The sequence below is a fragment of the Otolemur garnettii genome, unplaced genomic scaffold (assembly GCF_000181295.1).
Source record: "Otolemur garnettii isolate 467f Iridium unplaced genomic scaffold, OtoGar3 scaffold00013, whole genome shotgun sequence".
Taxonomy (NCBI): Eukaryota; Metazoa; Chordata; class Mammalia; order Primates; family Galagidae; genus Otolemur; species Otolemur garnettii.
In genome coordinates this window covers 22,859,544-22,873,020 of record NW_003852408.1, presented here as the reverse complement: position 1 = coordinate 22,873,020, position 13,477 = coordinate 22,859,544, and the positions used below count along the sequence as shown (strand labels likewise).

General features: G+C 34.0%; 1 protein-coding gene across 6 annotated transcripts in view; it reads left to right on the top strand.

Moving 5' to 3' along the window:
- The window catches only part of PIKFYVE (phosphoinositide kinase, FYVE-type zinc finger containing), a 96,623-nt gene that overhangs the window by 75,366 nt on the left and 7,780 nt on the right, over positions 1-13,477 (top strand). For all 6 annotated transcript variants that reach the window (XM_003784988.3, XM_023510416.1, XM_023510417.1 and 3 more), the window contains 8 exons: positions 1,739-1,799; positions 3,129-3,266; positions 4,178-4,298; positions 6,233-6,328; positions 8,759-8,842; positions 9,696-9,793; positions 11,512-11,676; positions 12,957-13,016. In XM_003784988.3, coding sequence (XP_003785036.1) covers positions 1,739-1,799; positions 3,129-3,266; positions 4,178-4,298; positions 6,233-6,328; positions 8,759-8,842; positions 9,696-9,793; positions 11,512-11,676; positions 12,957-13,016 — 823 coding nt within the window. The remainder of the gene's footprint in view (positions 1-1,738; positions 1,800-3,128; positions 3,267-4,177; positions 4,299-6,232; positions 6,329-8,758; positions 8,843-9,695; positions 9,794-11,511; positions 11,677-12,956; positions 13,017-13,477) is intronic.

Genomic DNA, 13,477 nt, shown 5'->3' with positions numbered 1-13,477 from the left:
TCCTAAGTAGCTGGGACTACAGGTGCCCCTCCCCCATGGTGCCCGGCTATTGTTTAGACATGGGTTCTTGCTCTTGCTCAGGCTGGTCTCGAACTCCTGAGCTCAGGTGATCTGCTTGCCTCGGCCTCCCAAAGTGCTAGGATTATAGATGTGAGCCACCTCACTTGACTCAGATGATCATCTTTTTGAAAGCCAGAAAGTTGATTTGAAATCCTGTGGCACTACTATTTATTGTAATCCCTCTTATTTGCAGCAGATGTGTTTCAAGATCGCTGGTAGATGCCTGAAACTGCAGATAGTATGAACCCTGTGTGTAGTTATACATGTTTTTTCCTGTACATATGTCCCTATGATAAAGTTTAATTCATAAATTAGGCATAGTAAGAGATTAACGATAAATAATAATAAAATAGAACATTATAGCAATAAGCCAGCATCACTTCTCTGGCTTTCTGGAAACATTATTAAGTAATGTAAGGGTTCCCTGAACCTAAGTACAGCAACAGTCAATCTAATACTTGAACTGGCTGTTCAGTGAGTAAGGGGTATGTAGTGTAGACAGCATGGATATGCTCAACAAACAGATAATTCATGCCCTGGGCAGGGCAGAGCAGGATGGCATGTGGTTTCATCATATTACTCAGAACAACATGTGATTTGAAACTAAACTTATGAATTGTTTACTTCTGTATTTTCCATTTATTTTATGTTTTGGACCAAGTTTGACTTAAACTGCAGAAAGCGAAATTCTGGATATGAAAGGACTACTATATATACATAATAAATAGTTGTCTAGTTCTTATTATGTGCTAGATATGGTTCTGGGGTCAAGGTATACAGTTATGAACAAAGACTATAGTTACTGTCTTTGTGGAATATTTGTCTAATGAAGAGGAGACTGACAAACATTTGAAAACATAAGAAAAGTCTATGAAGACAAAAATGAGTGAGAGAGAGAGTATTGCTGAGAGGATAAGTAGTACGTTAATTTATATAGAGTGGCTAGAGAAATATCTCTGATACAGTGAACTTTAATTGAAGACCTAAGAAATGACTTTGTAATGAAATTGGACACGGGCCTTTTATTTATTCTAGATATATTCTTATATATAGATAATAGGAATTGAGGAGATGGTTTCTTGGTAAGATTATTAGGCTTAATGGGTAATCTTGAGTATTCCTAAATGATTGAATGATAATAAATAAGCCACTATTCAGAACACTGTTCTCAAAGTATGACTGAGAATCCAAGACCCTTTCATAGGATCTGCATATTTTCTCTTTTTCAACTGTGTACCAGTGTGAAGCCAATTTTCTTTATATACTTCAATCAAAACAATGTTTCTCAACAGATTAAATGCAGAAGCCAGATCTGAATCTAGCTGCCTTCTATTTAACTAGACATTAAAGATAATTTGTCAAAATGTAAAGCAGTATCACTCTTTTACCAATGTTTTTCTAATTTTGGAACATAAGTATGTTTTTATTTAATAAAAATGTTCTTATGTTTATATGTAATGCATTTATTATTTTTTAATTAATAAGTGAATATTTTAAAACATTCTCAGTTTTAATTTCTAATAAATTAAAGGAAAACTATTTTAAATTGAGGGGATCCTTAGTAATTTTTAAGAATACAAACAAATCCTGAAACCAAAAAATTTAAGATTCATCAGGTTAAAAATTTTAATGTGATTTTAATGTTTCCCTTAAGAACAAAGTATTCACTTCTTTGTAGATAAGTGCAATGGATGCATCTCCACGGAATATTTCCCCAGGACTTCAAAATGGAGAAAAAGGTTGGTACTTGAGTCTGGTGACACTTGCTATTGGATTTAAAGAAATTTCTTAGTGTAAAGTTATTTTTAACTGCTAACTTTGAGCTTATTTTTCCATTGCAATTGTATATAGACTTTTCTTCCTGTAACCCTATCAGTTTAAGATTATCATGTGGCATATTGCAGGAAGACAAAATCGGGTTATAGAAATCCATGAGGAGGAAAAAACAGAAAAAAGAAATTAAAAACCTATTTGACTTATCTCAAGTCAACACCCAGGTTTCATTGTAAAAATCTTACAGTGTTTAATTTACATTTTCATTTTTAAATTTTATTTATTTATTTGTTTTTGAGACATAGTCTCACTCTGTTGATCTGGGTAGAGTGCTATGGCTTCATAGCTCATAGCAACCTCAAATTCCTGGGTTCAAGTGATCCTCCTGCTTAAGCCTCCCAGGTAGCTGGGACTCCAGGTGTCCACCACAATACTCGGCTGGTTTTCTATATTTACAAGAGACAGGGTCTCGCTGTTGCTCCTGAGCTCAAGGGATCCACCTGCCTCTGCCTCTCAGAGTGCTAGGATTACAGGCATGAGCCACCATGCCTGGCCTAATTTACATTTTTAATATCGCTAGAAATTTTTCTAGAGTTAAGATGTCTTTCACAGTATTCACTGAACAACTTGATGTCATTGTAGAAACTTTCTGGGGAAATTTCTATAGACTACTTTTATAGAGCCAGAGCTCATTTCATAATTCTTGCTATTTTTCTATTATGATTTAGTGGTTTCTTTCTCCTTTAGAATAAGCATATAGTTTTTCCCACAGTATCCTAATTTCATTCTCTGTTAAACTAAATAAACTAATACTTAAGTAGGCATTGTGGTGTTGTGAGAAGAGTATTGGACAGGAGTCAGACTTGGTTGACACTTGCAGTACTGCCATCATGCATACAAGTCATATGTAACCTTTCTGGATGAGCTGTATGACCTAGATGATTTTTGAAAAGTAAAAATTTTATGTTTTAGAGAGTAGAACTGTGAATTGATGTTAAAAAAAATTAATATCAAGGCCAAGGCAGGTGGATTGCTTGAGCTCAGGAATTTGAGACCAGCCTGAGTAAAAATGAGACCCCATCTCTAAAACTAGCAGGGCATTGTGGAAGGCGCCTGTAGTCCCAGGTACTGGGAAGCTGAGGCAGGTGGATCCTTTGAAGTTGTGAGCTATGATGCCATGGCACTCTACCACGTGTGACAAAGTAAGACTCTGTCTCAAAAAAAATTAATATTAGATGGAAATAAACAGATGTAATATTGATAAATGACTCATTTAAGATTATATTTTTCTTTAGAGGATCGCTTCTTAACAACCCTGTCCAGCCAGGGCTCTACCAGTTCTACCCATCTCCAGTTGCCTACTCCACCTGAAGTCATGTCTGAGCAGTCAGTGGGAGGGGCCCCGGAGCCAGACACAGCCAGCAGTTCTGAAGGTGCAGTTTAAGTCATTCTTACTATATGTCACTGACTCTTAGACTGAAAGATGTTATCTTCACTTTATATGTCTCCAAGGAAGAAAAACACACTGCTAATTCTTTGACATAATGGTTTTTTATCTCTTTAAATTTTCTATTTTATGCTTATTAAAAGTGCTTCTTTAGATATAGCTTTGTATCATATTATTTTTTCCTTTAATTGTATTGCTTGACTTGTAAATATCTTAATAACAGATTGTCAGTCAGCGTCATCTACCTTCTGGGGAATCTAGCTCTCTGTAGTTTCATAAAGCAAACGGTAACTTTGTAAGAAAGTAAAATTGCAGCCATTTCTCCAACAACAAATGTTTGCTTCATAACAGTGAGTTTATGCCTTACTTCTCTTTTTCCACGCTTTCTATTTAAGCGGTAACTAATTAATTATAGTATATGCTTTGGAATCAACTTTAAAATTGCTATTAAATTCAGGTGTAATAGCTGCAGTGCACATAATTGAGTTGCAGTGACAACATGAACATCTGTGACTAAGATCACACAGGCTCAAGCAGTGGTCCCCTCATGGCTGCTGTTTGGCTGCTGCAGTGGTTGATTGTGGGATGATCTTAATTTCAGAGATGTTAAAAAATGTTTAAAGAAATGTTTTAAAGATTTTCCTCTTTTTTTAAAGCCCCTTAGTGTCAGTGCTGTGTATACTTCACTGTTGCTTCCTATTTTATCCTACAGGAGTCCTTTTCTTAGATCAGAGATTTTAAACTATAATTGGTAATTATAGTGTACATTTGTCTATATTCTAAAATGGAAGAGAAATAAAGGGGGTAATTTATACTCTTTATTCTCCTTGAACATTAATATATAAGTAGATTATTTTTTATTTGGGATTCATTGAGGGTATCTATTTTTCATTTTAGATGTGTTTGATGGACATTTGCTGGGATCCACAGACAGCCAGGTGAAAGAAAAGTCAACCATGAAAGCCATCTTTGCAAATTTGCTTCCAGGAAATAGCTACAATCCCATTCCCTTTCCTTTGTAAGTATTATTAAAGCTAGTGGGTGGTTTTATTTTTCCTTAATGTGAAAAAATCTCTAGACTTATTTTCTACATATTTAGATGTCAGCTATGTTTGTTTATTGATATGTGTATGTATTTCTTGATCCTACATTTTATTTCATCATAATAAAAGATGTATCTTTTGGTATGATGTAATTTGTAGATGATATAGTAGATGAGTGGATGAAGAAAGCATTTTCTAATGTTGTTTAAGTCACAGTATTTCTGGTTCTGTAAACAATATATATACTTTTTTTAAAAAGATAATACTGCTACATTCATTATCTTGTTATAATAAAAACACTACTGTTTGTATATGAGGATGGTATTACTGGTCATGTCATATTTACTGGGACATGTCATATTTCTAGCAGTGATGTTAAATTACAGTGACCTATAATAGTTTTTAGAAGATCTTTTTGGACTGGGTTCACTCAGATTGGAAAAGAATATAGGCTGACTGTCAAAGTTTGTTTTTCTTCCACTGGTTGCCCTGTGTGGCCATGAAATGGCTGTTCTTGTTAGAGTAGTACAAGTATATCCAAAAGGAAGACATTTTTAGTAAGACCTACTGTTTTTTCTCATTTGATTTATGTATTTATTCAGTAAATATTCAAATTTTATTTAGTGCCTACTGTGATGCCCTGTAAGGGAAAAAAAATTGGTGCTCTGAGGAGCTCCTAATCTTGGAGAAGAGACAAGTAGAGACTAAGTGTGGTATATGACGTGTTACAAGCTAGTGTAATAGTATTGTACAAGTTCCTTATTTTTTCTACTTCAGACCCAAATATCTCAATTTCATGAATGGGCTATGATCCTTCTTATTTTATAGCCTTTGTTTATGCTCTCACCTTCTTTCTTAATCATTAAATCTTACTCTTTCTTAGGAAAACATTACTAGGATCTCCCCTATCCCTCTTGTCTAGACAGTTTATTTTTTTCTTTGTTATATGCTCTCATGATTCCTGTCTTAATTAGTTCAGGCTGCTAAAATGAATTAACCATAGACTGGGTGGCTTATAAACAACAGAAACTTATTTCACACATTTCTGGAGGCTAGGAGTCTGGGATTAGGGTGTTAGCATGTTAAATTCCCAGAGGGGTCTCTTTTCTGGGGTGTAGATTGTTGCCTTCTCTTTATATCTTCATGTAGTGGGAAGAGCATTAGAGAGGACTCTACCTTTATGATCTAAATTACCTTGCAAAGGTCCTACCTCTTTATGCCATCATTATTGAGGGTGAGGATTTTAATATGAATTTGGGGAGGAAAAACACAAACATTTATTATATAACAGTTCCCTCATAGCATTTATCATAGTGATTATATTTATTTACGATTATTTGTTTCTTTACCTGCTACACTATAAACTCTATGATGCCTATCTTTTTCACCATCATAGCTGTTAACATCTCACACATGTAAGGTGCTCGGTAAATATCACCTAAATAAAATGGATGACTGTGCCTAATACTGCCTAGGGAGTTAGAGTGTTATGTTCCTTATAGTTGGACTAGTAGTATGCCTTCTCCACAATTTGTAGACTTCTCTCAAGCTTATAGTGGAACAAAATATCTTAGACTTCATTCTTTTTGAGATTAATATGACTAAAGTCTTGGCAATATGGAAATCTTTATTGGAAGTGACTTTCAGAACTCTCTGATTTGTAACCTAATTCTGATAATTTTCTAATTACCTTCATAACTTTCTCTTGATATCTTTTTGTTGCCTATTTGATTCATGTTATCAGCATCTGTGTGCATTTTGGCTTTCTTAATTGTATTCTTACTGTGCAGTATTTATTTAACTTAGAATTGTTATGAGATTTACTTGTAACATGTTACTGGTTTTTACATATGATTTTGTTTTGGGAATTTTATTCTAATTTACTTACGTATTTAACAAATTCGAACAGTGATCCTGATAAACACTACTTAATGTATGAACATGAACGAGTGCCCATTGCAGTCTGTGAGAAGGAACCCAGCTCCATCATTGCTTTTGCTCTCAGGTATTATTCTTGGGACTTTTTCACCTGTGATTATTTCTATGTATTTTATGTATGTCTTTAGATTTTATTTTTGGATCTTTCACATAGAATAAAGCAAAATGATTAATTATCAGCAAAAATATATCTTTAGTCATGATAACCTGTTCTCTTTGTACCTGAAAACCCTTTCTTTACCCAAATGATGGGCATAGAATGATTTTTAAATAAGCGCCTAATAACTAAATTGAGAAGGCAAATTATTTACTGATCCTTGAATTCTATAACCATCATGTTATAATTATCTTTTAATCCCATACTTTAATTTACTTATTGACCTGATACTTGGAATATCCTGCCTTATATCATCTGAATATCTTTTTTTATACTCTTTACTCATTTCTTTCCTGCTTCATACATATATGAGTTACAGTGTTCCTACTTAGAATATAGTAATGCCCTCTTATCTGTGATGGGTATCTTCACGACTCCCCAGTGGATGCCTGAATGCATGGATGGTAATGAACCCTATACACACTATGTTTTTCTTATACATACATACCTATGATAAAGTTTAATTTTTTTTTCTTTGAGACATAGTCACACTCTATTGCCCCAGGTTAGAGTGCTGCAGTGTCATAGTTCAGAACCACCTCAAACTCCTGGGCTCCTCTTGCTTAGCCTCCCGAGTAGCTGGTACTACATGTGCATGCCACCATGCCCAGCTAACTTTTCTATTTTTAATAGAGATGGGGTCTTGCTCTTGCTCAGGCTTGTCTTGAACTCTTGAGTTTAAGCAATTCACCTGCCTTGGCCTTCCAGAGTGTTAGGATAGATGTGAGCCACTGCATTGGGAATAAAGTTTAATTTATAAATTAGGCACAATGAGACATTAACAACAGCAATAATAAAATAGAACTATTATAACAATATATTATAGTGACAGTTATGTGAATATAGTCTCTCTTTTTCAAAATATGTTAATAATTTAGAACTGCAGTTGAGGATGGATAACTCATGGAATGTGAAACTGTGGCTAAGTGGGTACTACTGCTGTTAATGCTATTATGCCTTCCCCTTTAGATAAGTCTGACTTTTTAATTTACACTGTGATCATATGTCATAAAAAGGCATCCTACTTTAAAAATATTTATATAGTATGGCTAAAAGAGCAAAGTTTTTAAATCTTAAGAGTATCTTGGCAGTGGTTGAACTTATTTTGAGTAGAATCTTGGATATTTGATTAAAAAATGTTTTTTACTTTGGGAGCCATCAAAAGTTTTAATTTTCTTTTTAGATAGTGGTTATAAGAACTCCATTCAGTAAATATTTAAATGTCTACAAAATGTGACATACTAAGTATTGGATATGCAGGATTAAAAGAGTTGAATTTATGTGTTTCTGCCCTTATGGTGTTCAGAGTTTACTATTGGTTATGATGAGGAATTTCTTCCTTTGTAAAATTCTATACGATGAATTCTTTATCTTTGCCTTTTGGCCTTTATGAAGACAGTACATGGGTCATTACAAAAGTTTTGAGATGCACAGAAACCAGGAAACATAAAATTGGATGGACAGAAACAAACGAAGCCCTCCCAGCAACATGATAAGCTGAGCAAGTTGAAACTTGCGTGGGTGAATCGGAAAAGATGCTGTTGATTGTGTTTTTTGAAAGTGAATTAATGAACCATACCACAGTCTTTCTCAAAACCTTCTAGTGACTTACATATTGCTTCTCACTTTATTGCTTAGTTATAATACATTAATAGATACGAAAGGTAGGAAAGGCAACCAAATCAAAAATATTTTTCATACTATTAGAAGCAAGTATTCTAGTTGAGGTCATCTTCTTTCAATGTCTTGGAAAAACAATACTTCCTAACATGCTTCTCTTGTTCCATATTTGATATATCTAAAGCAGTGCTCCCAGATTGCTGGTCCAAGAGTGAGATTGGTTAATAGAGCATTAAAAATATTTTTTTTCCTTAAAGGTTAGTACATTTAGTAGAAAAGTATACTCAAGCTCCTTCATTCTCTATTGTACTAAACCCTGAGGTGTGAGACTTTTCAGTTACATGTTCAATCCCTGAAGTCATCTGATGTAAATGTTAGTATATAGGCTTTCAAAATTTTTGTTGAGTGTTGTTTTTTTTTTTAATTTCTAGTTAATATGAGAGTACAGACTAGGTTACAGTGTTTTCATTTGTGAGGTAGCATCCTTCTTGCAGTTGCACCCAAAACACTGAGTTTGTTGACACTGCTTATGGGTCACTGGGTGCATGTTCTGTAGCCCTTCCTTGTAAGGTCTCTACTTAATTGTTTTTGTTAGTTAACTAAAATGTATTTAATGATGTACACTTAAAATGGTTGTGTTTCCATAATGCAAAACTTATTCTAAAATATATGATGTATTTAAAAGGTAGAACTTAATGTTTAACATTTTTCTTCCCCAAGTTGTAAAGAATACCGAAATGCCTTGGAGGAATTGTCTAAAGCAACTCTGTGGAACAGTGGCGAGGAAGGGCTTCCAACAACTAGGTGATTTCTGATTGAGTAGAATCTATCTTAATTCACTTGTATGATTATTTTGTATATGCTTGTACTTTAGTTTTATTATAGCATCTTAGTGTAAAAATTTCTAGGATCCAGACAATGGCACTCATAGTTCAACCAATAAAAAAGACAAGAAGATTTAAAGGAACTGCACAAGACCTTAAATAGTTCTTTAGGAGACAGTTTTCTGACAATTTCTATAGCAGTTCAATATTTATTACAGATTGAAACTTTAAGTGTTTTTGAAAAAAGTTTTGATTTAAAAGATAGTAACTTATAAAATTAGTAAGCTGCTGCTTGCCTTTGTGATTTAAAGTATCTGTGAATTGTTCATTATAGCTAAAGCTCCTCATAGTTTAAAAAAATCCAAACCAGTTCTTTTTAGCATATTTAGTATTTTAGACATCTAGATAGAAATTGTCATAGGTCCATTATTATGAGTCTTACTGAAATAGAATTTCTAACTCTACTAACATGATGAAATTTCATCTGAATTATCGTTATGGTGACCAGGGAAAGGAAAATGAAATTGGTATTTTCTGTAAATGTTTGACTTAAATAAAGAGGAAATCCAGAGCAAATGAACTTGGGGAAACATATTATAAAAGTCTATACTTCCATATCTTTTTATAATACAACATTCTACTTCCTTATATCCAGTAGATATTTAAAGACTTTCTGTTCCACGTTCCAGCCTCTGTTTGTGTGAATTATGAATCAGAGCTCTGATGTTGTGGTGGGGTTAGGTGGGAAGTAAATTAGTGTAGGAATCAGACTACTTGTTATTTTCTATCTAAAACTAGTATAAAACCAATTTTCCCTTTGTTTTTCATTTCAGTACTTTAGACAGTAGACCAAAGAGTAGCAGCCCTATTAGATTACCTGAAAGCAGTGGGGGACAGACAAACCGTCCTGCAGAAGCAGAACCACAACCAAGTAAGATTACAATGAAGTATTTATGATAAGTTTTGTTTTAAGTTACGGTTTGAAAAAGAGAACACATAAAAACATTAAGTGCCATCTGACAAGGATTTAGTACTTTTGGTCTTTGAAATATATATAAATGTAAGCATTTTTAATATCATCTTTTATAGATGTTTTACTTTTCCTTTTTGATTTGTATCTATTTTTTTTTGCAGATTTTGGCCAGGGCTGGGTTTGAACCCACTACCACCTCTGGCATATGGGGCCGGTACCCCACCCTTTTGAGCCACAGGCACTGCCCTTGATTCTTATCTTTAATGAATGTTTGAGTTATTCAGTTTGTTTCAAATTGCTCCTTGATCTAGGCAAAAAGGAGGATATTCCTTCCTAGAGCTTGCAGTTTAAAATGTACCACCTAAGATAAAAACAACAAGTTACTTTTTAGATTTTTTTTTTTGAGTTTTCATAGCCTTATTGGCACTATGAAAAGAAATTTTCATGCCTTATCTCCTTTAATCCCTAAAATAGTCAAAAAAGGATTATTTGTCATATCTTCTTTTTTTCAGAAAGAAAATTAAGGTTTAGCTAAAGTAACTTGCTCACAATTAGGCAGTCACTGGTGGCCTTGGATTTGAACTAGGGTTTCTTTGTTGGTTAGGATGTATTCAGCTACAAATGGCAGAAAATTCACCTGACTATAAGGGCTAGTTTACTTTTCTAAAATACCCACAGCTGGGTGTGGGCAGTTGCTGGCATTGGTTTAGCTGCTCAGCATTATTATTATAGTAGAGGGATAATTTCTCTTTGATTCTCTTAAATTTTCCTCATGGTCAAAAATGTTCCATTTTTCACTTTTGAGGCAGAAAAAAGGGTGGTGCAAGCTACAGCTGCTCTCTTTCATTAGGGGTGTAGAGATTCCCTCTTTTGTCTTGTTGGCCAGAACTAAGTCTCAGGGCCACCTCTGATGTGAAGGAGACCAAGAAAGTAGGGAGCAACACATCCTGCTTGGCTCATAACAGTCACGATCCATATCCTGGGCTTCTACACATAGCTACGCCCCCCCCCGCCCCCACCCACCCAAAGCAGAATTCTATTAGCTAACAACTAGGTAGGAGTGGATACTTAGAAGGCATAATAGTGTCTCCCACCCTAAGTATAATTTCTCTGGATGTTACATGTGTAAATGGTAAATTTACAAGTATGATGAATGAACCTCAAAACTAGGAACAAAATTATACAGCAAGCTTTAGTAAATTGTTGGCCATGTGATGGCCTATTTTTGAAAACATGCTAACAGAATCTTTTATTTTCCTGTGTTAAAATGAAGGAACACAAATAACACAGAGATGTTACCTTTAACTGAATTCTTTTAGCTTGTGAAGTTGTTCTATGTCATTTTAATTAACTGTGTGGCAATATTATAGCAACCCTAATGTAATCTTGTTGCTTAAGAAATTGCTGTTAAAAGATATTTTCAAGAGGGGTTCTAGAGAATTTCTCACCTTTTTGTATTCAACTAGCTGAGTATTGCTTTCCATCTGTGTTTCTAGTGCTTGACTGCTCAGAAGTAGCACCACAGGGAATGATAATCTGTGCCACTGAAAATATCTGTGTTACTCAGATTTATTAGCTCCATGTGTATAATGGTTGCTGCTAACACAGGAATGAGTTGAAAATTTTTATTTTCCAGTGACAGTGACCTGTACTTAATGTTATTTTCTTATTTTAAGCCAAAAAGCCTTCTGGAATGTTATCCTTCTTCAGAGGGACAGCAGGAAAAAGCCCCGATCTCTCTTCTCAAAAGAGAGAGACCTTGCGTGGAGCAGATAGTGCTTACTACCAAGTTGGGCAGATGGGCAAGGAGGGGACAGAGAATCAAGGCCCTGAGCCTCCAGGTGTGTTAAAGCAGACCAAACGTGCTTCTTCTAGGCTTTGAGTTACTAATTTTAGTTGTTTATGTTTTTTTATAGCTGTTACAGATAATTCTAATTCTTATTGCCAAAGTTGCAACATTCCCCCTCTTCTCACTCCTTGGTGTGGTAGAATGGGAGAGTCCATATGGTTTTAGATTCTGTTGCTATCACTTTATAGTAGCATCCGAAATCCTTAGGTTTCATGTCTGTGAAGTGGCAAAACAGCGTCTTCCAAGGTTTACATGGCATTACATGGGTAACACATCTGTCTCACTATGTAACTCACAGTGTATATGCAAAGGTTTCCATTCTACTACCCCTTAGATGTCTCCTTTCTTTTCCAGTTCCTGTGGGGTTGTGCCTATTATGTTCACCTTCATCTCAATATTTAAAAAACTTGGCATTTCACATCATTGTGTTTGACTGTGGGTGTAGACCAGGAGTTGGTAGACTATATGGACCTGTTTTTGTAATTAAAGTTTTATTGGGATACTGGCACACTCATTTATTTACTTATTGTTTATGCTTATTCTCACATGTAGGTTGAATAGTTGTAACCAACTAAAATATTTACTTTTAGGCTCTTCATAGAAACAGTTTGATGATCCCTGGGTTAGATTAGATTGTGATTAGTAGTTTAAAATGTAGTGACTGCTATAATAAATTTTGATTAATAAATAAGGTATTTGTTTAGTATTCTATAGGCTGCTGTTAGGCTGTAGGTATTTAAATGTGATCCTTGGAAGGCTCTGATGCTTCAAAAGATGGTCTTAAAATGTGAAACCTGGGGAATGATTTGTTCTTCCAGATCTTAAGATATATTTCAAATCAACAGTGATTAAGCCCAGTGGATCTGGGAGTAGGTTTGCTAGACTAATCAGTCAAATACAAAGAATGGCTCTTTTAATACATTGTATGTATGTTAGCATATGATAAAGAAAACAGTACAAGCTATCAGGGAAGTATTATTTCACACCCAAATTTTTGGCATAAGAGCTGAGTTACTATATTGCTATAATAGAAATCATCCAAATGTAAGAAAAATTATTCAACCTTAATTCTCTTCTTTAACTAAAAAATTAAAATTTCAAAAGATACATTGAAATTGTTTACATGGTTTATATATTTCATGCTTGTTTGATGGTGACTTTACTAGGATAGTCTTACTTTTGATTTGCTAATTTTTATTATATCAGGGAAAAAAGAAAAAAAACTGGTGATTACTTAAAACTTTGTCTTTACTAATTATATTAAACCTTTAGATGAGGTTGATGGAGGAGATACACAGAAGAAACAAATCACAAATCCTCACGTGGAACTTCGTAAGTATGAAATAATAATATCTTTGGTTGGGGAGAGGGACTATAATTGGGTGGACTCTATTATTTGAGACTTCTGGTTTCCTCCTAGATAAATATCCTGTTTCTTGAAATGAATAGTAAGTTCGTATACTGATAGGAGGTTTATTTAAACTATAATTTAGTTTATAAATTTACATTATTCAATTTATAAAGAAATTTAATGTAGACAAATTATAATTTATAAATTATGCTTTTATTTGATTTTTGATATTTAAATATTTGCTTATTATATAATCTAGCATCACAGAGTATAGACAGAGTATTTAGGATTTTGTATATGATTACCAGAAATATATTGTCCAGAGTAATATCATATATAGTAAATTTTAAAGTAGTTGTTAAGAATTGCTGTAAATGTACCCTAAATGAAAATCCAGTAACCAATGTAAAGTTAGATCTGAGTCTTGTTTTGATTTTTTTTT